This window comes from Pristiophorus japonicus, chromosome 14 (genome assembly GCF_044704955.1).
Source record: "Pristiophorus japonicus isolate sPriJap1 chromosome 14, sPriJap1.hap1, whole genome shotgun sequence".
NCBI classification, from domain to species: Eukaryota; Metazoa; Chordata; class Chondrichthyes; family Pristiophoridae; genus Pristiophorus; species Pristiophorus japonicus.
This window is the reverse complement of record NC_091990.1, coordinates 34572861-34594452: the sequence shown is the minus strand read 5'-3', so window position 1 is coordinate 34594452 and position 21592 is coordinate 34572861. Positions and strand designations below refer to the sequence as shown.

General features: G+C 42.4%; 1 protein-coding gene across 1 annotated transcript in view; it reads right to left on the bottom strand.

Moving 5' to 3' along the window:
- psmb2 (proteasome 20S subunit beta 2) overlaps nt 1–9693 on the bottom strand; it is a 44337-nt gene extending 34644 nt beyond the window's left edge. Inside the window, exons 1-2 of the mRNA XM_070899115.1 lie at nt 9499–9693; nt 6606–6728 (exon numbers count right to left, since the gene is read on the bottom strand). Of these exons, the coding sequence (XP_070755216.1) occupies nt 6606–6728; nt 9499–9589 (214 nt within the window). The 5' untranslated portion in view covers nt 9590–9693. The remainder of the gene's footprint in view (nt 1–6605; nt 6729–9498) is intronic.
- Between the last annotated feature and the right edge of the window lie 11899 nt (nt 9694–21592).

Below are 21592 nucleotides of genomic sequence, written 5' to 3'. Positions count from 1 at the left end.
TGCTTTGGAGAGAACAATGCTAGATTTCCATTTGAATTTTGTGTTGAAATGTTATACTTGTGGTGTTCTGTAAATTAAATGCATCAAAAAGTAATTTCAGCGATTAAGACGGCTGTCCATCCACCTGCCCAATAGGATTAAGAGATATGAGGATAGCTACCCATTTAATGGAAACTCAGACAAATATCCAAATCTGCACGGATATATAAAAAAAGACCTAACAGGAGACAGACTGGAATGTGAATTGAAATTGCAACAGGGTATAAGAACATTAGTCCCACATTCAACTAAACGCCTAAAGACATTTAAGTCAGATGTTTTCCAAACTAATTCTACCCTGCAGCATGGAAAAAAAACATTCAAAGATGACTTCACAGCAATCTGAACTTGGTGCTGTAAAAGGAGATTCAGCAACTGTAACTAGTCAGTAAAGAGAATTGCAAACAAAAAAAAGTTTTTTAAACTTCATTGACAAAGTTCACAAGAAATTTTGATGTCATAACTGTGCCATATGTTTGAATCAGACATGACCACCCTTTGGAATTATACTCGTGAAGACGCGGCTGTTTTTCCAAAATGAATGAGACTTGGCAGGCCTTTATGAGTTAAGAAACCTTGCCAACTGTGGTTAAAAGTGAGACAAAAAAATCCTGACCAAAAGCATTGACAAAGCTAACAATCTCTCATGGCAACAAGGACTGTCATTTAAAAACACAAAATGCAAAAGAATGTCTGTGATCGTAACAGAATTTGATGCAATTTTTGGCTGAGTTACTTTTCTTTTTATAATGAATGTTGGATAAAATATGTAGACATGTTTCCCATCAGCATTAGGAGCCAAGATGGACGTTATTAAAAGATTTTAGTCCTGAAAATCCAAAAAAAGATTTACTCTTTAGTGTAGCTGGACTAGAATCAAAATTGATAACTTGTATTATGTTGCTTATCAGAGACAGCAGTATGCACTAGTCTTCAAGAAGAGTATTCCAAATTTGCCCAGTTTACAGCGATTCCAAGTTGAGAAGCCACCTCTGGCCATTTGAGATGCAGCAACAGAAAATGCCCAAAGTTGGTCAGCTGAATTACAAATTTCCCAACATGTTCCTTAATATTGCAAAAGACGCAAAGTGGTTATTTTTCACAATAGCAAATTAATCAACCTACCATCAGCATGGATATGGTGCAGCATTTTATGTACATTTTTCCCTGAAGCTTGAGTATACAGCAAAGAACAGGCCATTCATGGACTACATAGAAACATAGAAAATAGGTGCAGGAGTAGGCCATTCGGCCCTTCGAGCCTGCACCACCATTCAATATGATCATGGCTGATCATTCACCTCAGTACCCCTTTTCCCATTTTCTCTCCATACCCCTTGATCCCTTTAGCCGTAAGGGCCATATCGAACTCCCTCTTGAATATATACAATGAACCGGCATCAACGACTCTCTGGGGCAGGGAATTCCACAGGTTAACAACTCTCTTGAGTGAAGTTGCTCCTCCTCATCTCAGTCCTAAATAGCCTACCCCTTATCCTAAGACTGTGTCCTCTGGTTCTGGACTTCCCCAACATCGGGAACATTCTTCCGCATCTAACCTGTCCCATCCCGTCAGAATCTTATACGTTTCTATGAGGTCCCCTCTCATCCTTCTAAACTCCAGTGTATAAAGGCCCAGCTGATCTAGTCTCTCCTCATATGTCAGTCCAGCCATCCCTGGAATCAGTCTGGTGAACCTTCGCTGCACTCCCTCAGTAGCAAGAACGTCCTTCCTCAGATTGAGACACAAAAACTGAACACAATATTCCAGGTGAGGCCTCACCAAGGCCCTGTACAATTGCAGTAAAACCTCCCTGCTCCTATACTCAAATCCCCTAGCTATGAAGGCCAACATGCCATTTGCCTTCTTCACTGCCTGCTGCAACTGCATGCCAACTTTCAATGACTGATGAACCATGACACCCAGGTCTCGTTGCACCTCCCCTTTTCCTAATCTGCCACCACTCAGATAATACTCTGCCCTAGTGTTTCTGCCACCAAAGTGGATAAACTCACATTTATCCACATTATACTGCATCTGCCATTAATTTGCCCACTCATCCAACCTGTCCAAATCACCCTGCAGCCTCTTAGCATCTTCCTCACAGCTCACACCACCACCCAGTTTAGTGTCATTTGCAAACTTGGAGATATTACACTCAATTCCTTCATCCAAATCATTAATGTATAATGTAAAGAGTTGGGGTCCCAGCACTGAGCCCTGTGGCACTCCACTAGTCACTGCCTCCCATTCCGAAAAGGACCCGCTTATCCCGACTCTCTGCTTCCTGTCTGCCAACCAATTCTCTATCCACGCCAGTAAATTACCCCCAATACCATGTGCTTTGATTTTGCACACATTTCTCTTATGTGGGACCTTGTCAAATGCCTTTTGAAAGTCCAAATACACCACATCCACTGGTTCCCCCTTGTCCACTCTACTAGTTACATCCTCAAAAAATTCCAGAAGATGTGTCAAGCATGATTTCCCTTTCACAAATCCATGCTGACATCCGGTCACTGCTCTCCAAATGCGCTGCTATTTCATCCTTAATAATTGATTCCAACATTTTCCCCACTACTGATGTCAGACTAACCGACCTATAATTACCCGTTTTCTCTCTCCCTCCTTTTTTAAAAAGTGGTGTTACATTTGCTACCCTCCAGTCCATAGGAACTGATCCAGAGTCGATAGACTGTTGGAAAATGATCACCAATGCATCCACTATTTCTAGGGCCACCTCCTTAAGTCTTCTAGGATGCAGACAATCAGGCCCCAGGGATTTATCGGCCTTCAACCCCATCAATTTCCCCAACACAATTTCCCGCCTAATATGGATATCCGTCAGTTCCTCCTTCTCACTAGACCCTCGGTCCCCTAGTACATCTGGAAGGTCATTTATGCCTTCCTTCGTGAAGACAGAACCAAAGTTCAATTGGTCTGCCATTTTTGTTCCCCATTATTAATTCACCTGAGTAGGACTGCAAGGGACCTACATTCATCTTCACTAATCTTTTTCTCTTCACATATCTATAGAAGCTTTTGCAGTCAGTTTTTATGTTCCCGGCAAGCTTCCTCTCATACTCTATTTTCCCCCTCCCTCCTAATTAAACCCTTTGTCCTCCTCTGCTGAATTCTAAATTTCTCCCAGTCCTCAGGTTTGCTGTTTCTTCTGGCCAATTTATATGCCTCTTCCTTGGATCTAACACTATCCTTAATTTCCCTTGTTAGCCACGGTTGAGCCATCTTCCCGGTTTTATTTTTACTCCAGACAGGGATGTACAACTGTTGGAAGTTCATCCATGTGATCCATAAATGTTTGCCATTGCCTATCCACCGTCAAACCTTTAAGTAACATTTGCCAGTCTATTCTAGCCAATTCACGTCTCATGCCGTCGAAGTTAGCTTTCCTTAAGTTTAGGACCCTAGTTTCTGAATTAACTGTCACTCTCCATCTTAATAAAGAATTCTACCATATTATGGTCACTCTTCCCCAAGGGGTCTCGCACAACAAGATTGTTAATTAGTCCCTTCTCATTACACATCACCCAGTCTAGGATGGCCAGCTCTTTGGTTGGTTCCTCGACATATTGGTCAAGAAAACCATCTCTAATACACTCCAGGAAATCCTCCTCCAACGCATTGCTACCAGTTTGGTTAGCCCAATCTATATGTAAATTAAAGTCGCCCATGATAACTGCTGTACCTTTATTGCACACATCCCTTATTTCTTGTTTGATACTGTCCCCAACCTCACTACTACTGTTTGGTGGCCTGTACATCTAATTTAAGGGTCATATTGTCTTCAGTTGAAAATTTGTAGCATAGAAGTACCAACATGTGAGTAAACACAGGAAGACTGACCAAATCCAAGGGATGTTTTAAAGAACCACACAAAGTCCTGATTAGGGAATGATATGGAGAATATCTCTATCTTAAATTGAACATAACTCCAGAAATTAAATTTCAATCTGAGTTAGCTGAACACAACAAAACTTTTTCCTCATTCATTTTCTTCTCACCATAATAAAATTAATTCTTCATCAAATTAGTTGAACAGCTGCAAAATGGAGCTATATAGTATATTGCCACAATATCAAGTTAATGGAAAAGATTGCTCCATGTGCCAAGTATAATGCAAAAGCTGGGAGATAAGCAGCAGGAAACACTTCTTTATAGTTGCATTGTTTTTTTTACACTAAACCTTAGTGTATAGCAATCTCCCTTCAAACAGCCATTCAACTAAAAAAGGAAAGTTTTACGATGGAAATTAACGCGAGAACAGACAAAAAAAGTTATTCCCGAATTTCCTTAGCCTTCACTTTACGCCCGATCCATTCTGACTGGCTGAGATAAAGAACTTACTGTGTAGCGAACAGGAGATAAAAGAACCCACACCATAATATTCTGGTACACCAATGTGAAGTGCCACTGGCTAGCCTGAAAACTGATACCCAAGCTAGCTTTACTGCATACCAAAGTGAGTATAAAGCAGGTAATTTTGAAAATGTATACCCGTTACAGTTTAATGTAGCAATGCAACAATTGTGTTACTGAAGCTCTAAGGCAAGGAAACACATTCTTTTACTAGAAATAAGCATCTCAAATTCCTTTGCCATATCAACAAGTTCTAACCCAGTAAGTATCTGAATATTGGATTGGTTCAATAATCAATGAAATATTCAATTACCAAGCTAATTGGCTGGCTCTGCCCTAATTTCAATCCCTGTGCATAGAAACAATTTCACTTTGAGTACAGTGCAAGTGTGTTAACAGAAACTTAATCTCTCAACTGTCAGTTACTGTGCTGTAATGAATAATTGAAGCAGGGTTTTATTACACTGATGCATTCCTTAATTCTGAGAAAATCTTTACATTTCAGAGCTAAAACTAAAACAGCATCAAAAATGAGGTACGGCCAGAATTTTGGCATTAAATCATTTTCTACACTTGCATCAGAAAGAAAAAATAAAAACACACTATTATAGCAATGTTAAGATGCAAAAAAATCTTATTTATAAAATGTATTTTTAACCTATGTTAATTACTCTGTCTGCCCTGGCTGTTAAGTTATAACATGTCTAAGAATGAAAAGGTTTCCATGTAGTTTTAGGAGCAGGAAACAATTAGATTTGATAATTCTAAGATAATGGTCAGCTAAAGCAAGTTCAATGACCATGAACAATGTCACAACAAGAAAAAAATTAAACAGGTGCATTTTAATGGTGTAGCTCAGGAAGTTACTAATGTCACCTAGGAGTATCAACTCATTCAAATTTCTGCAGCAGTGGAGGCGGCCAAGAAATGAGTCATCGCACCAGGAACCAGAGGTGACCAAGAGAGAATTTTTAGACTCCCAACAGAAAAAAGCATGTTTGATTAACAAAATCACAGCATATTGAATTCCGTGATGTAACCAATTTAAATACAACTTTTAATTTATCTGGGACTTGTTCAGCTGCTGAGTATATTGATCAGTCTGTATTCTTGCAATTTTGAGACAAAAACATTACAAAAGACTTGCATTTATATAAAGCCTTTCATGAGCACGGGACGGCTCAAAGCGCATGACTGCCAATTAAGTACTTTTGGAGTGTAGTCACTGTTGTAATGTAGGAAAGCTTGCAAGTTTTGCCCTTTAAACAGACAGAAGCCTTAAAAGAAATACAGTGATGCAGAACTGTGCAGGCTTTTTAAAAAGTCTGTTTGTAGTTTGACAACTGTATATATTCTGTTTGTGAGCTACCCTGACCTGCGAGAAGACACCACCGCAGCTCGGGAGTATAAAGAGCTGGAGCATGCCACTACAGCTTCCAGCGCGAGTCGCCCAAAGTGTGCGACGACTTTGAGGTAGGCGACTGGGTTACGTCATCAAGGCCCAGGTCGCTGGTTAGAGCATGGGCTGGAACATCGGCATCAGCGGAGGAGCGGGAAGGTGGTAGCAGAGGTGCGGCAATTGAGAGTACAGGGCCCAGAAGAGCCGAGGGCCCAGGAGCGGCACAGGCCAGCCCACACTGTGATTTGTGCGCGCACTAGGTCCGTGCAGCAGAGCAAGTCTCAGTTGTCCTGGTTAACCCTTGCCACTGGATAAAGGCCTCGCTCTGTCAAGCCCGTGTGGTGGCTGATGTGCAACGGTCACCACACGTTAAAAAAAGCCACGCACAGGCATCTTTCACCCCTGGAGTTCAGGACTGGAATATCGGGTCCTTCATTGAAACATCTGTGAACTCATCCCTTTTGGTGTGGAAGCAAGTCATCCTTATTTGAGGGACCGCTTATAATGATATTCTGTTTGGGATATTATATGACTAAGCAATATGGGTGAAAACATTTTAATTCACATTTTTGCTCTCAAAACTTTGGACCCAGAATGGCTTTAAACAGACAATTGTAGTACAACACTAGATTAATAGGGACACTATACTAATGAAAAGCACTGGTCTATGTATTCTTCAGTTGCTGTTTGTCAAACAAATACACAATGTCTGCTCATGTTAAAAAGAAAATGTGAATTTTAATCTTGATAAATCCTGAAAGAAGTGAATAAGGCACATCAATTACCCACCATTTCTCATTTTGTAAAGCTGTACATTTTTCTGAATGTACTCTGCAAACTGGACGGTGTCTCCAGCTTCTCCGACACATAGCAACATGATCTTCTCACTCAGTTTAAACATTTTATCATAATCTAAATGAAAGAGGGAAAAGAGGAAATTAGAAACCACAAAGCAATACCCGACAACAAAATCTGGAGATCCACCCTTCTAAATCTAAAAAATTTTACTGAGCAGAGCAACTAAAAGTTTTGCACAAGCACCTGGTCACAGATAAATATTACAACTGATGCAGCAAGGACAAAGTGACTCGCGCAAAACTGACCACTAAGCAATTTTCATCTGGTATGCTCACAACAGATTCTGACATTTTGAAATTAATTTATCTACCTCAATTATATGGCTCCCTATATTGTTCAAGCTCTATGTATGGGTAGTCAGGAGATTTATTTCAAACTCAACAGGCAAAAAAAAATTCAGAACAATTCTGATGTTCAGGTTTGAAAACAATGTTTGATCAGGGAGAACTTGTTATCACTGCAATTTGAGACGTGGCGCATCAATAAGCATTTACCTTTCATTCATTAAATCAGGCTGGTTATGGGCTATGCCTCCTGGATCTCTCTCATGATATGTAGGGACCCAGAAATAAACAACTGGTATCTCAACCCAGAAGATGGAAGCATAAAAACGACCAAAAAATGTGGGGTTAATTAGTTAGTTTTATTCGCTAATGCTTGGATGGGGGCCTTTGCTTCCTTGGTTAAGGGCGAGCAGTTAAGCAGCTTTGATAATAGTATATGTTTAATTCCATTTTGTCCCTTTGAAATTGGTAGTTCATTATTCCCCATATATACTTTCACTTTCAATTTGCTGAATAATGCTGAATAATACCGTGAGCCAAGGCTAGGCCTGAGAGCAGACTGGAAAAAAAAAAGGAGCTGTAGCTGGATATTCTGGATGTAAACATTCTAGAACAATACAATTATGAATATCTCATTAAATATTGAAAATGTTACCACTTGAAGACTGTAGTAGACTGCGTGCTGCAAAGAACTCATCTATGCATCAAATTATGTGACTATTTACATTAGACCTACACAACCCCAGCTTAAAATACAACTTTTAAATAAATTACTATTATCCAGTTTCTCCAGCTTTAACTAATATAGGCAAAGTTTTCAATGTTCTTTATAGTTTACTAGTGACGCATTCCAGATGTCTACATTTTATGTTGACACTTTTTTTGAAAATGAGACGGTTTTCTAAAATGTTTTGCTGCAATTAAAAGGAGCATGATCTAGTAATAAGCATTAAAACCAATTTGTATTAGGAATTATGAACAGTATTGGCTCTATTCCTGCAAATGTTTAAATGTCATCTGTTAACATGTTCAAATTAATGTTGAGTATTGTGGGGGTGAAGACCAAACACATTACTCTATTTTAAACTATTTATTCTTAAATACATGCCCAAAAGAACGCAAGAAGATTTAACAGGACTCCTGTTACACTGTAATTGCTAATTAGATATGAATTAGATTTAAGGTATATTTTAAAATCATGTTGGAATGATAGCCTGCAGGCAGTGTTCCAATCTGTTTCTCACCACAGTACAGTAAACAGTACAGGGGATGTTGTTTGCCATCACTGTGATCAGTATTTTAATCCACTATTAGAAGTGAGAGAATCCAGTTACTTAGTGACTTAAAAATAAAACACCCGCACTGATCGCTTACTCAGTCATGGCAAGGTTGCACCTATGGTTGTTTGTGGTACATAACATTATTAGTTTATATTATAAATCAAACAGTCTAGAGCTCACTCAAATTTGAGTGTGGGGGGGGGGGGGATCACATTATACAACAGACTATATAAATTAAAGTAAATAGCTGAGAGAATGGCAATAAGAATAACTTCCACATTAGTAAGTAGATTTCAGTGCTATTGCCTATGTAACTTGTTCAGTTTTCTTCCTCTCGATAGAAATTCCAAGCCAATGGCCTGTATAATGCCACAGACGTAAGCCATTTGAAGTCTATGTAATCTAAACTCACTGATTCAGACTTTTTAAAATTCCAACTAACTACAATTCTCTTTGCCATCAGTTGAAGTGCCATTTCACTAAAACAAAACATTACAACACTGACTACGCTTCAGAAAGTACTTAATTAGTTGTAAAGTGCTTAGGGACATCCGGTGGTCATGAAAGGCATTATATAAATATAAGTCTTTCTTTTTTCTTTATGAGTGGAAACGTTATTTTATGGAGCGAGTGGTTATGCTCTGGAATGCATTAACTGAAAGGCTGATGGAGAAGATTCAACAGTAACTTTCAAACGGGAATTGAGTATATACTTGAAAAGGAAAACTTTGCAGGGCTATGGGGCTAGAGCTGGGGAGTGGGACTAATTGGGTTGTTCTTTCAAAGAACCAGCATGGGCACGTTGGGCCGAATGGCCTCCTTCTGCACTGTCTGATTCCATGATCTTTCTTTAACTTTACAGATGATGCCCGACCTGCTGAGTATTTCCAGAATTTTCTATTTCAGATTTCAAGAACTTGCAGCTTTTCTTTTTTCTCTCTCATTACAATACTTTCAAAAGTACTTTATTGGCTCTAAAGCGCTTTGGGATTTCCCGTGAAAGACTTTACAGAAATCCCAGTTTTTAAAAAAAATGACGATTCTGATAGGATTGAACGCTGCTCACAATGGCGGGGCCCAGTCACATAAGAACATTCACCCATGCACTGGATTCATTTTAACGCTGCTGCTTGTGGCGAGTGCCACAGCTCCCACACCTCCTTTCACCGGTAACGGGCCTGTCTGGCTGATCCAGGCCGAGGCCCGGCCTGCGGCCTTCCGCCGGCCGCGACACCCTCACCCTCACCATCGCCGCCTTACCGTGCTTCATGGCGACGATGCTGCTGGCGGCCACCGTGTCGGACGCCACCAGGACGAAGTCCCTGCCCTGCATACCGACCAGGTACTCCATGTCGCGGCCTAGTCACGGAGAGTGCAGCGGCGGGAGTGAGGAGCGACACAAGCAGCGGCCAGGGTGCTCTCTGACACAGCAAATCACCGGCCGGCAGGCGCCGCTGACGTCAGGCCGCGCGCCAGCACCGCGAGAGGCGGCGAGAACTCAGCCCGGGCAGGGCACGTGATAGGTCTCCAAAGCTGGGGCACTGAGAGTAAGGTGAATCATTCTCACAGAGGGAGGCTGAGGGGGTGAGGTGTTGTTCTGAAGGGTTATTATCGTAGGGGGGAAAGGGAGTGAAAGAGGGCGAGGTGTTCCTCTAGGTGGGTCGTTAACGCAGAGGGTGAGAGTGAAGGGGTGAAAGAGGGTGAGGTGTTCCTTTAGGTGGGTTATTATCACAGGGGGAAGGGAGAGTGCGGGTGAAAGAGGGTGAGGTGTTCCTTTAGGTGGGTTATTATCACAGGGGGAAGGGAGAGTGCGGGTGAAAGAGGGTGAGGTGTTCCTCTAGGTGGGTCGTTAACGCAGAGGGTGGGAGTGAAGAGGTGAAAGAGGGTGAGGTGTTCCTCTAGGTGGGTCATTATCACAGGGGGAAGGGAGGGTGGGGGTGAAAGAGGATGAGGTGTTGCTCTGAAGGGTTATTATCGTAGCGGGGAGGAGTGAAAGAGGTTGAGGTGTTGCTCTGGGTGGGTTATTATCACAGTGGGGTTGGGATGATATCGGAATATGTTGTTGTGATTTGTTCTGTGCAACTTGCCAAGGCTGTCAAGATGCAAGCGAAATGGACGAGTGTTGTCTCTGTGGCACCAGCATAGCAATGACCTACATCGCAGGTCGGGAGTATAAGAGCTGGAGCATGCCACTGCAACTTCCAGCGCGAGCTGCTACAAGTGTGCGACGATTTTGGGGCGGGTGGCTGGGTGACTTCATCAAGACCTGGGTTGCCGCTTGGAGCGGGGGCATCGGCAGGACCCTGGTGCGGGGGTGTGGGGGTGGTGGTTGGAGCAGATGAACGGCAAGAGATCGTGGCGGAGGTGCGGTGAGCGATTGAGGCAGAGAAGCTTTTGAGGGATTGTGGCTGAGATTCGCCGGGTGATCGTGGCGGAGGTTCGGCGAATGTTGGATGCGGAGGTGTATGGAGGATTGTGGCGGAGGAGCGGCAAGAGATCATGGTGGAGATGCAACAAATGTTTGTGGCGGAGGAGCGGCGAGAGATTGTGGTGGGTGGGTCATAGCGGAGGTTTGGCGAATGTTTTTGTGGCAGAGGAGCGGCAAAAGATCGTGGCGGGGGTGCGGGGAATGTTTGTGGCGGAGGAGTGGCAAATGAGGGTACGGGGCCAGAAGAGCCAAGGGCCCAGGGGCAGCATAGGCTAGCCCACACTGCGATATGTGTGCGTGCTAGGTCCGTGCAGCAGAGCAGGTCTCCAGTCGTCCTGGTTGACCTTTGTCATTGGATTAAGGCCTAGCTCTGTCAAGCCCGTGTGGTGGCTGATGTGCAACGATCACCACATGTTAAAAAAACCATACACGGGCATCTTCCACCCCTTCAATTGGAGTTCAGGACTGGAATATCGGATCCTTCATTGAGGCATCTGTGAACTCATGTGGAAGCAAGTTATCCTCGTTCGAGGGACCGCCTATGATGATGGGGGTTGGGTTGCTCTGGATGGATTATCATCACAAGGGGGTTCTTGATGGGTTATTATCATAGTGGGGTGTTCTGGATGGGTTATTATCATAGTGGGGTGTTCTGGATGGGTTATCATAGTGGGGTGTTCTGGGTGGGTTATTATTACTGGGGTGTTCTGGGTGGGTTATTATCATAGTGGGGTGTTCTGGGTGGGTTATTATTACTGGGGTGTTCTGAGTGGGTTATTATCACAGTAGGGTGTTCTGGGTGGGCTTTTATCACGGTGCGGGAGGGTCTGATGGATTATCAGAATGGGGGGTTGATCTGGATGGGTGTTGTAACATAGTACTTAGCACAGAAACAGACCATTCGGCCCAACAGGTCCATGACAGTGTTTATGCTCCACATAAGCCTCCTCCCGCCTGACTTCATCTAACCCCATCAAAATAGAATTATAGAAATTTACAGCACTGAAGGAGGCCATTTCGGCCCATTGTGTCCCAGCCGGCCAACAAAGAGCTATCCAGCCTATCCCACTTTCCAGCTCATGGTCCGTAGCCCTGTAGGTTACGGCACTTCGTGCACATCCAAGTACTTTTTAAATGTAGTGAGGGTTTCTGCTTCTACCACTCTTTCAGGCAGTGAGTTCCAGACTCCCCCCACCCTCTGGGTGAAGACATTTCCCCTCAAATTCCCTCTAAACTTCCTACCAATTACTTTAAATCTATGCTATTTAAACATATCCTATTACTTTCTCCCTCATGTATTTATCAAGCTTCCCCTTAAATGCATCTATGCTATTCACCGCAACTACACCTTCTGGTAGCGAGATCAACATTCTAAACTTGGGGTAAAGAAGTTTCTCCTGAATCCCCTATTAGATTTACTAGTGACTATCTTATATTTAGGGCCTCTTGTTCTGGTCTCCCCCGCAAGTGGAAACACTTTCTTTACTTCTACCCTAGTAAACCCTTTCATTATCTTAAAGATCTCTATTCGGTAACCCCTTAGTCGTCTTCTTTTAAGAGAAAAGAGCCCCAGCCTGTTCAATCTTTCCTGATAGGTATTATCACAGTGTGGGGGAATTGCTCTGTGTGGGTAATTATCACATAGTGGATTGCTTTAGGTGGGTTATTCTCGCTGAGGGGTGGGGTTCCTCTGGTGGTGAAGCTAAATTCTTTTTGACATTATAGTTAATAGTTTACAAATGCATTTTTTGCAAAAGATTAAATGGCTAATGAGATAAAAAGAAAAAAAACAAAAGTTAATAATCTGAAGTAAAAACAGAAAATCTTGCAAATACACAGCAGGCCAGTCCGGATCAGAAAAGAGGAAATACAGGTTAACATTCCCAGTTGGCTGATCCGGATGTACACTTGAAACATTTACCTATTTTTTTTCTTTGCAGATACTCACAGATCTGGTGTGTATTTTCAGCAGTATATATATTTATTTGATGCTAGTGGATGTTCCATGGTATTCTTCAGGGGCACAGTCTGGAGCACAGTTAGGGGTCCGGAATATGTGGTCAGCAGCGAAGCGACGGCAATCGTCGCTAACCAAGAAGAAAGCTGCCCACAGAGATCTCACGATCTCCATGGCGAGAACCTTAACTTTCTTGCCGTTAAATTGATTGTAGCACTGCCAAAAGGGGATCCCGAGCACAATGCAGCAGTGATGTCATTAAGCTGTCTAAGCAGCCAATCAGATTGAAGAATTCTCAAACAGCAAACCAGGAAATAAAAAGCATTGATCCAATTCATTTTTTAAAAGGTTTTAAAAACGAAATAAAGATTGGGACATGCATATGGGGTTAAGGTAGAAGCTGAAATATTATAAACTTAAAAAATATCTTTTTTATCATAATGGAGAAATTTGACATTCAACAAATATAAAATTTGTTTTTCTGGGCCAGGACGGATGTTCAGCAGTCAATACTCTGTTAAAACCCCAGTTATACCTATTCCAACAAGGCTTAACTTTTAATGGGGTGTTTAACAGCGCAATTAGATCGGAAAAGCTTAAGTTTTCATCAGTTTAACTGAGTTCACTGCCGGCTTTGGGGAGTTCCACAGTGCAGCCTGTGGTGGAGCAGTGAATGACTGACCACAACTTCAGAATTTCCGCTTTTATCTGCGCTTGCGCTGAATCCTGAAGTCACGGTCAGTTTCAGAGGGGTAATGACGGCGAATGCTGTCAGTTCGCCGTCATTACCACAGCAAATTCCGGGCTATGATGTTCAGCCGCTAACCTGGCTTGTCCCATTCAGGCCACTGTTCTAATTAGGCAATACAGGTAGTTGTAGCCACTCAAACTGAAGTCAATTGGAGGGCAGTTGCAAGTGCTTTCAGACCAATGACTAGCTGTTTCTGTGTTTAAGGTGCAACAAAGGCAGACAGTTTGAATTGTGACTCCTGGATTGTGAAGGATGCTCGCTGGATGTAAAACTTTTAATATGTCACAGACTAATAGATGTGCTGTGGTATTGCTCACAGTAAATTGAATGATATATAGTAGTATTCAATAACTGGACATAATAATAATTAGCAGATGTTTTATAATGACAGGAATATTATATCATGCAATACATCATGTATTATTCTGCTGTTAAGATGGAGATTTATTTACACTAGTCTGTCCCTTTAAGGTTAGAAAGTTTAATTGCTTTCTGCAAACAGAGCCTGAGGGCACTTCGAGTTTAATTGCTGCTTATGCAGGGAACTTTGCAAACTGGAATGCACTTGTCAATTTCAGGCTACAGCTCAGAAGCACCCAGCACTTTAAAATTGTCCTTCATCTGTAACAAAGTGTGATGTCTGGACATGTTGATACTATCTTTGAGATTATTAGGAAATTACCTATGGCATTGCTCATAGTCAGTTGATAATTTTTTTTTATATAAAAGCTATTGCGAAGTTTTGGATAGACCTCAGATGCTCAGCGCACAGAGCCACCTAATTCTTAGATCCTGCAACTACATCGTGACAGTTGACATAGCCAAAATTGAATGGAAAATGTTTACATAGCAATTGACAATGATGACTGTTGGCAGGAAAGCAGAACCACTATTCGAGACGACAGGAAGTGTGCGACAACACTATTTTTAATTTTATAATTGATAAATGGATAATATAGATGGACCATTAACTTTTAGTGCCTGGAGTACACCAGGCAATTAAAAGAAAACTGGCATGAAAAGTGCTATTTTCTGACAGTAAAATGCCCAAGTATTTTCATTCTTTTACTTACATGACCATCACTTAATTTTTTTAATATAGATTGTTATTATTAGGAAGTACATGATCCACAAGTCTAAATCCCAACATCTTAAATTATTTATATGTAGAGCTGTTGCAAGATAATTTATACCTTGGTGCACTGTTGTACTTTAAAAATAATTGAACTGGGAAGTAATGCTCGAACTGTATACAACACTAGTTAGGCCACAGCCTGAGTACTGCGTGCAGTTCTGGTCACCACATTACAGGAAGGATGTGATTGCACTAGAAAGAGTGTAGAGGAGATTTATGAGGATGTTGCTAGGACTGAAAAACTTTAGCTATGAGGAAAGATTGGATAGGCTGGGGTTGTTTTCCTTCGAACAGAGGAGGCTGAATGCAGATTTAATTGAGGTGTATAAAATTAGGATGCGTCTATTTGTACTGCCCAAAATGGCTGCCTTTGTCTCTGATTGGTCCCTTTGGAGGATAAGCCACAACCTGAAGTTTCTCTGGAATATGTAACTGGAACCGCCCAACCTAAGTTCTGACTAACTTTGCAAATTATCATTCGATCCATTTTGACTTCAGAAGCCACAGAGGATAGATCTCCCCAAAAGCCACCAAGTTCCAGCCGCAGTCCCTTACCCCAGCGCAAGTGCATCCCTCCCCCAGCCGAAGTCCCTTACTCAAGCACATGCATGATCTTACTCCATCCACCCCCCCCGCCATAGATGGGGCATTGTGGCCTTGTAGGGGGTTGGAAGAACGTGATCTGCCTTCCTTGAGTTCCCTCTCTTTCTTCCAATCCCCCCCACTCCCAGACTCTCTCCCCACCCCAGGCTCTCTCTCTCTCTCTCTCTCTCCCCCCCCACCCCAGGCTCTCTCTCTATCCTCTGACCCCTCCTTCCCCCCTTCCAGACCGTCTCTCCCCCCCCACCCACCCCCCACCAGGCACGCTCTCGCTCTCTCTCTTCTTCCCCCCCCCCCCCCCCCCCCCAGGTTCTCTCTCTCTTCCCCCTTCTCGGTCGCCCACCGCCCCCCTCGGCCGACCGTAGGCTCTGAGGAACAACGTGGTCTGTCCATTGCGGGGCCCCACTTCTGGTTTCGGCCGGGAGGCATCGGAGGGCAGAGTCTCGAAGATGCAGGCGCAGAAGGACTGAAAAAGGGCAATACAAATAGTCGCATAAAATTATGAGGGGCCTATTTAGAGTGGATTGGAAGGACCTATTTCCCTTAGCAGAGGGGTCAATAACCAGGGGGCATAGATTTAAAGTAGTTGGTAGAAGGATTAGAGGGGCGATGAGGAAACATTTCTTCACCCAGAGGGTGGTGGGGTGGGGGGGTCTATAAACTCACTGAAAGGGTGGTAGAGGCAGAAACTCTCATCACATTTAAAAAGTACTTGGATGTGCACTTGAAGTGCCGTAACCTACAGAGCCACGGACCTAGTGTTGGAAAGTGGGATTAGGCCGTGTATGCTCTTTTTCGACGGACACGGTGGGCCGAGTGGCCTCCTGTGTCGTAATTTTTCTATGATTCTAATGCAACAAAATGTGTATTATAGGAAGTTGTTTACAATATTAATATCTGTTTCAGAAAGCAGTTCTTTATTTATTTTAGTAATAGAATGCTCCAGTTCTGTCCTGATAGCCTTGATATCTGATACAGTGAAGCCTCTACTTAAGGTAACCTTTATAAAATGGCCACCTGTCTTGTAGCTTTCACACTTTGCTGTAGCCACCAAGAGTAAACAAAAGCCCCAATATTCCACAGGCCACCAACGTGGTGGTTTCATGGGGATCACATCCTCCAGCTTTGAACCTGAGGTTTGTAGGGTTAGCGTGAGGAGACACTATCTGCATAGGACAGGACAGCACCCAGGCCACTGCCAGTGCATCTCCGATGCCTGCCTGCCCCACCCAGCTGGAAAACCCAGTGCCTACAAACCACTGGGGGCCATTGCCAGGCCCCCTCTCCATAATGCAGCTATGTCCCATTGCCCCACGCCCCCCCCCTGGATAAGCGGAGTGATCATGAAATCTAAAAAGAAAATTCAATTCTTTAGGAGTCCAGGCCCCTTGCTAACCACTTTCCTGTCACCCCACCCTCTTCCCCAGTGGGGCCAACTTACTCCCATATGAAGGCCGGTATGCCCCATTTCACTGTGTATACTGGACTCCAGTACTACGCTAGGTCCCAAATGAGCTAGAGAAGCAGGAACTCCCGGCTTAAGGAGACCCACCCTTCCTGTCTCTGCCCCTTGGTGACATTTGAAAGTTGAAATTCCTGAAAATGGCGGCGACCTATTGCAACTGGGCCGCTGCTGTCGTCCTGAGTTCTGTTGGTCACCCGCTGGAGTTATGGCGAGAGTTCGGAAAAACCCATGCGTAGACACCTGTGCAGTCTGCTCACTGAATTGCATCTGCATAAAATGACTGGCCCAGGATTGAATGAGTGTTATAATTTGAAACGGAGGCCGAGTGTTCTTCATTTCCTGTCATGGTAAAAGACAAGGCTCTTGTAGGGATTTAACGAATGAAATTGAGGATTGTGGATTAAGCAGCCACCTGTGAATTATGGCCAATTTGTTGTCGGACATGTGTGAGGCACCAATAGAGAGGCTTCACTATGATTAATTAACTGTTTCATAAGTACTTCAATTTGTATAATATTGTTTGTATATGCTAAATACTGGAAAGTACCCAAACCAATATTTAACTGTATCTCAGTATTGGAAAGCTTACACTCCAAAGCTGTAGAAAGCCTAGTGCAGTTAGTCGAGGTGGAGTGGCTAGTAAGCGCAACAATGAAGGATCATGGCTATGTATTGTACAGCATACGTCTTTCTGTATGAGTGTCTGGAGACTCAACCCAGTGTGTATTTGAATTGCAGATATTGCAGTAGTTACAATTGTTTTGAAGGTCTGCAGTGTCGACAAGGTTCTCTTTCTGTAGTGACATGCTACAATGCTAGACTGTTGGAGTTCCGAGTAGTCCCGAGTTTGAATCTCCAATGAGGTGTATCTTGACGGCAATGTATGCAGAAAGGAAACCTCGATGGTTGATCAAGAAGTGACATTCATGTCATCTATTTAGAGGGCTCCCTAAGATACTTTCTAAGACCAAGGAGAATAGCAGGTATATATATGATCTGGGGAGAAAATAAAGGCAAGTTGAATGGCAGCAGAAAATTATACCACAAAAAATATACAAGTGAATCTTTGTACAGATTTTTGGCTTAATTTAATGACGAGGACCCCAACCTATTGAATTCAAAGCAAGATCGAAGTGACTATAACCCTGGATCTACGGCACTATTTATACTGGCAGGTTGATGCTGGGATGAATTGACAAGAACCATATTCTAGCACAACAGTGTAAATCTTCCTGAATTACTCAGTCCAATCTCACCCTGATATGACAGAGCACTCCTTTGGGGATTGCAACTTGCTCACATTTTGAATCCCAGCAGCCTGCAGTGGTTGTTGGTAGATTTTTCATTTATTAAACAAATTCAGCAGCTTTATATTATTCCCTAGAATGCTGATAATTTTTGACAAGTTTTCAGGTAATAACATATCAATACACAAAATAGCAAAGTAACAATTCAAAACACTAAGATAGGCAGAGGAAAGAAAGGCTGAAGTAGAGGAAAAAAAAGACAGGTGCCTAGAGTTATCTACACCATGATTACAAAACTAGAAGTCACAAAGAACTAATGCCTTATTCCAAAAGCAACAAGTAGAAGGGCAAATAGCTACACAAAATGTGTTTAGCCTTATGGTACATAATAAATACAGTACATAATAGGAACATAATAAATACAGATCAACACAACAAATCATCCGAAGCCCCTGTTAATGACAATTTCGATCAGACTCCGACTTGGTACAGTAAGGTTTTAAAAAGTGGTCCTCTGTGTAAAAACGGGCAAAAATGGCGTTATGGGTGGGTTTGACCCCGAGTGACGTCAGAAAAACGGTACTTTAAAAAAAAAAAACTACTGTTATCTGTTAAGGACGGCATTATACCATTGGCGAAACTTGCAAAATTAAGTTAGCTCCAAAAAACACTTAGTTCCTAAATACTGGCGAATTTTGGGCCCAATGTTCCTACACATTCACAGGCTTGTCACATTGGTAAAATGTTACAATCCTGCAGTAGCACATATAGTTAGGGTTGGAGTAGTAAATTGGTTCCAGGTGGAGCAGAGCAGAGGGTGATGGGTGTATTTTGTATTGCATTTATGCCTTGGGAAACTCTAAGCTTCTGGCAATTTATTTGAGCATTTTTACATTCCCCTTCCTAAAAGACCATTGGGGCGAAATTGGTTCACAGCAGTAGCACGTGACGGGCTCATAGTGAATCGACAGCCCGTTTTATGAGCTGCTAGTTGGTTATGATCCCATCTCGCACTGCTGCTGTAGACCAATTTCTCCCCTTGGTAGCTTAGTGAATGCTGGGCACACAAGCAAAAAAAAATATCAAATCCTTATCTTATGCTTTGCCTGAATTCACAGTAGATGATCATGGAGACACAGTGGCTGTAAAGAAAACAGATTTGGAATGGCCCTTGATTTTATGATTATGACCAGTGCAGCGCTGACAAATCTAGACACACCATCCGCAACCAATATGTGGAATTTTAAATCGGCTCCATCTCCTTTTGAAATAAATGGAATTCTTGAAGTTTTTTTGATTGACCCATTTTATCTCTTTTGAAAACCATTTGCTAATTTTTCTCAAACAATCTTCTTACCTTATTTTCTGATGACTTTGACTCTGCAGGTTGCAGAGGTACCAGTCACCCACCAGTACCATGTGCGAACTGTGACAGTAAATGTTAGCAGACTGTGCAGCCAAGGGGTGGTGGTATCATAGCTGAACCCGACGCTGTCCTCAGATGAACCTGATCCTGACCTCACCCACCTCCACACGCATGGACTTCTGGCAGGGAGAGCTAGATAGGGATCAGGAACAAAACCTCTGGCACTGCTTTTCTTCCTAATCCAAGGCTAATGAGGCAAATTTCCTAACTCCGTTTTGGCTGAAAACAGCTAACTGAACAGATTATGGAGTGAACCTGGATCCTTTCTAGTCTGCAATGCTGTACTATTCAACAGTTAAATTTGCTGAGCCATTAACCAGGAGGTCTGCACAGTCTGATCTGTGGCTTTCTTTACAATGACGGTCACTGTTCCTCCATGATCATCTAGTAAGTATGTGAATTGGTGGCCGTGCCTTAGGTTGCATAGGCCCTAGGTTCTGGAATTCCCTTCCTAAACCTCTCTGCCTCTTCCTCCCTCCCCTCCTTTAAGATGCTCCTTAAAACCTGCCTCTTTAACCAAGCTTTTGATCACCTGTCCTCATATCTCCTTATGTGACTCGATGTCAAATTCTGTGATTACGCTCCTGTGAAGCAGCTTGGGATATTTTACTACATTAAATACACTATATAAATGCAAGTTGTTGATGAAAGTATAAGATAAGAATTTGAGATTTTTCTGCTTGTGAGTCCAGCATTCACTAAGATACGGGGTGGGGAGGTGAAATTGAGCAGCCCATTTTACACCATGCCTGATTTTATTTTCCATTGAAAAAAAAACAGGCATAACCTGAAACGGCTGCTCATTCGCTAAGAGTCTGATTTGCACTACTGGTGTAGACCAATTTCACACCCATGGTCTTTTAGGAGGGTGGAAACTTAAAGCATTCAGTCCACTTTTGAAATAATATGTACTTCACCTCATTCTCTTGTAACAATAGACACGAAAATCAGTTATTCCTGTTAATTCAACCAAATCAATCTCCGTTGAATATTTCCTGCTATGAATCGGTCAGTAGCTTTGACGGTGTTAAGCAGTGGCCCTGGTATGAACTGGTTTTGAACCACTTTATAGTCGTCATTTGGGGGGATGGGCCACTGGTTTGACGAGGCATAGTAATGAACCGTTAAATGCATCATTTTGCTTATTGTAATAGTGTTCTTCAAAATGTTACCCGATTCCAGCTATAGAACGACGATTTTCTCAAGGGTGAAAATGACTAGTGTTCAAATATTATTTAATGTATCTGATGTCTAGAAGCCAGCATGGTGAGTCACAATACCTGGTAGGGGCATTACTATTCTGTCCCCTCAACCAGGGTCTATGCCTGCCTGGTTCCAAAAATATATAATGACATATAATGTCAAATAGCTAAAATAGATAGTTAATATTTTCTACCTTTCTTAATGAATATAGATCTGATTTTGTTATTGTATGAAACAGAAAGTGCCCTGTAAGGAAATGAGAGATGATCTCATTGAAACATACAATATTCTTACAGGGCTTGACAGGGTAGATGCAGGGAGGATGTTTCCCCTGGCTGGGGAGTCTAGAACCAGTGGTCACAGTCTCAGAATAAGGAGTCGGCCATTTAGGACTAAGATGAGGAGAAATTTCTTCACTCAGATGGTGGTGAATATTTAGAATTCTCTACCCCAAAGGGCTGTGGAGGCTCAGTCGTTGAGTATATTCAAGACACAGATCGACAGATTTTTGAATATTAAGGGAATCGAGGGATATAGGGATAGTGCAGGAAAGTGAAGTTGATGTAGAAGATCAGCCATGATCTTATTGAATGGCAGAGTAGGCTCGAGGGGCTGAATGGCCTACTCCAGTTCCTAATTCTTATGTTCTTATGAAATTAATGACTTTTGGATAGTTTCTACTTCAATATCTGTATGGCAAAAGTCACTGGAAATCGTGTTGCCCACCCCATCCTGCCTTAGGGTTGAAAGAACCTTCATGCTGACATTTTCTGAGGTGCTTATGTGTGGTATCCCACAATGGGAATTTACAGAAAATCATTTGTGCAGAGGTTACATATTAGAGAACACTTACTTGCCTTGAAAGTTGCGAATAAAGTTCAGGATGATGCCAAATGCCAAGATATCACATAACGCCTATTATCCTAAAGTGACTGCAATCGTAGTGGGAGACTGGAGAATGAACAATAACAGCTTGTATACAGTCAATAACCTACCACAAAAACATGTTAAAGTGCAACTAGAAAAATTAAGCTGAATGATGCTGTGCTTTAGAGTGTGTGTGAGTCACTGATTACTCTTCACAGTCATTCTGTAACTGTGAAAGAGTTATTTGAGTGTAATATCGCAGAGGAAATCATGAG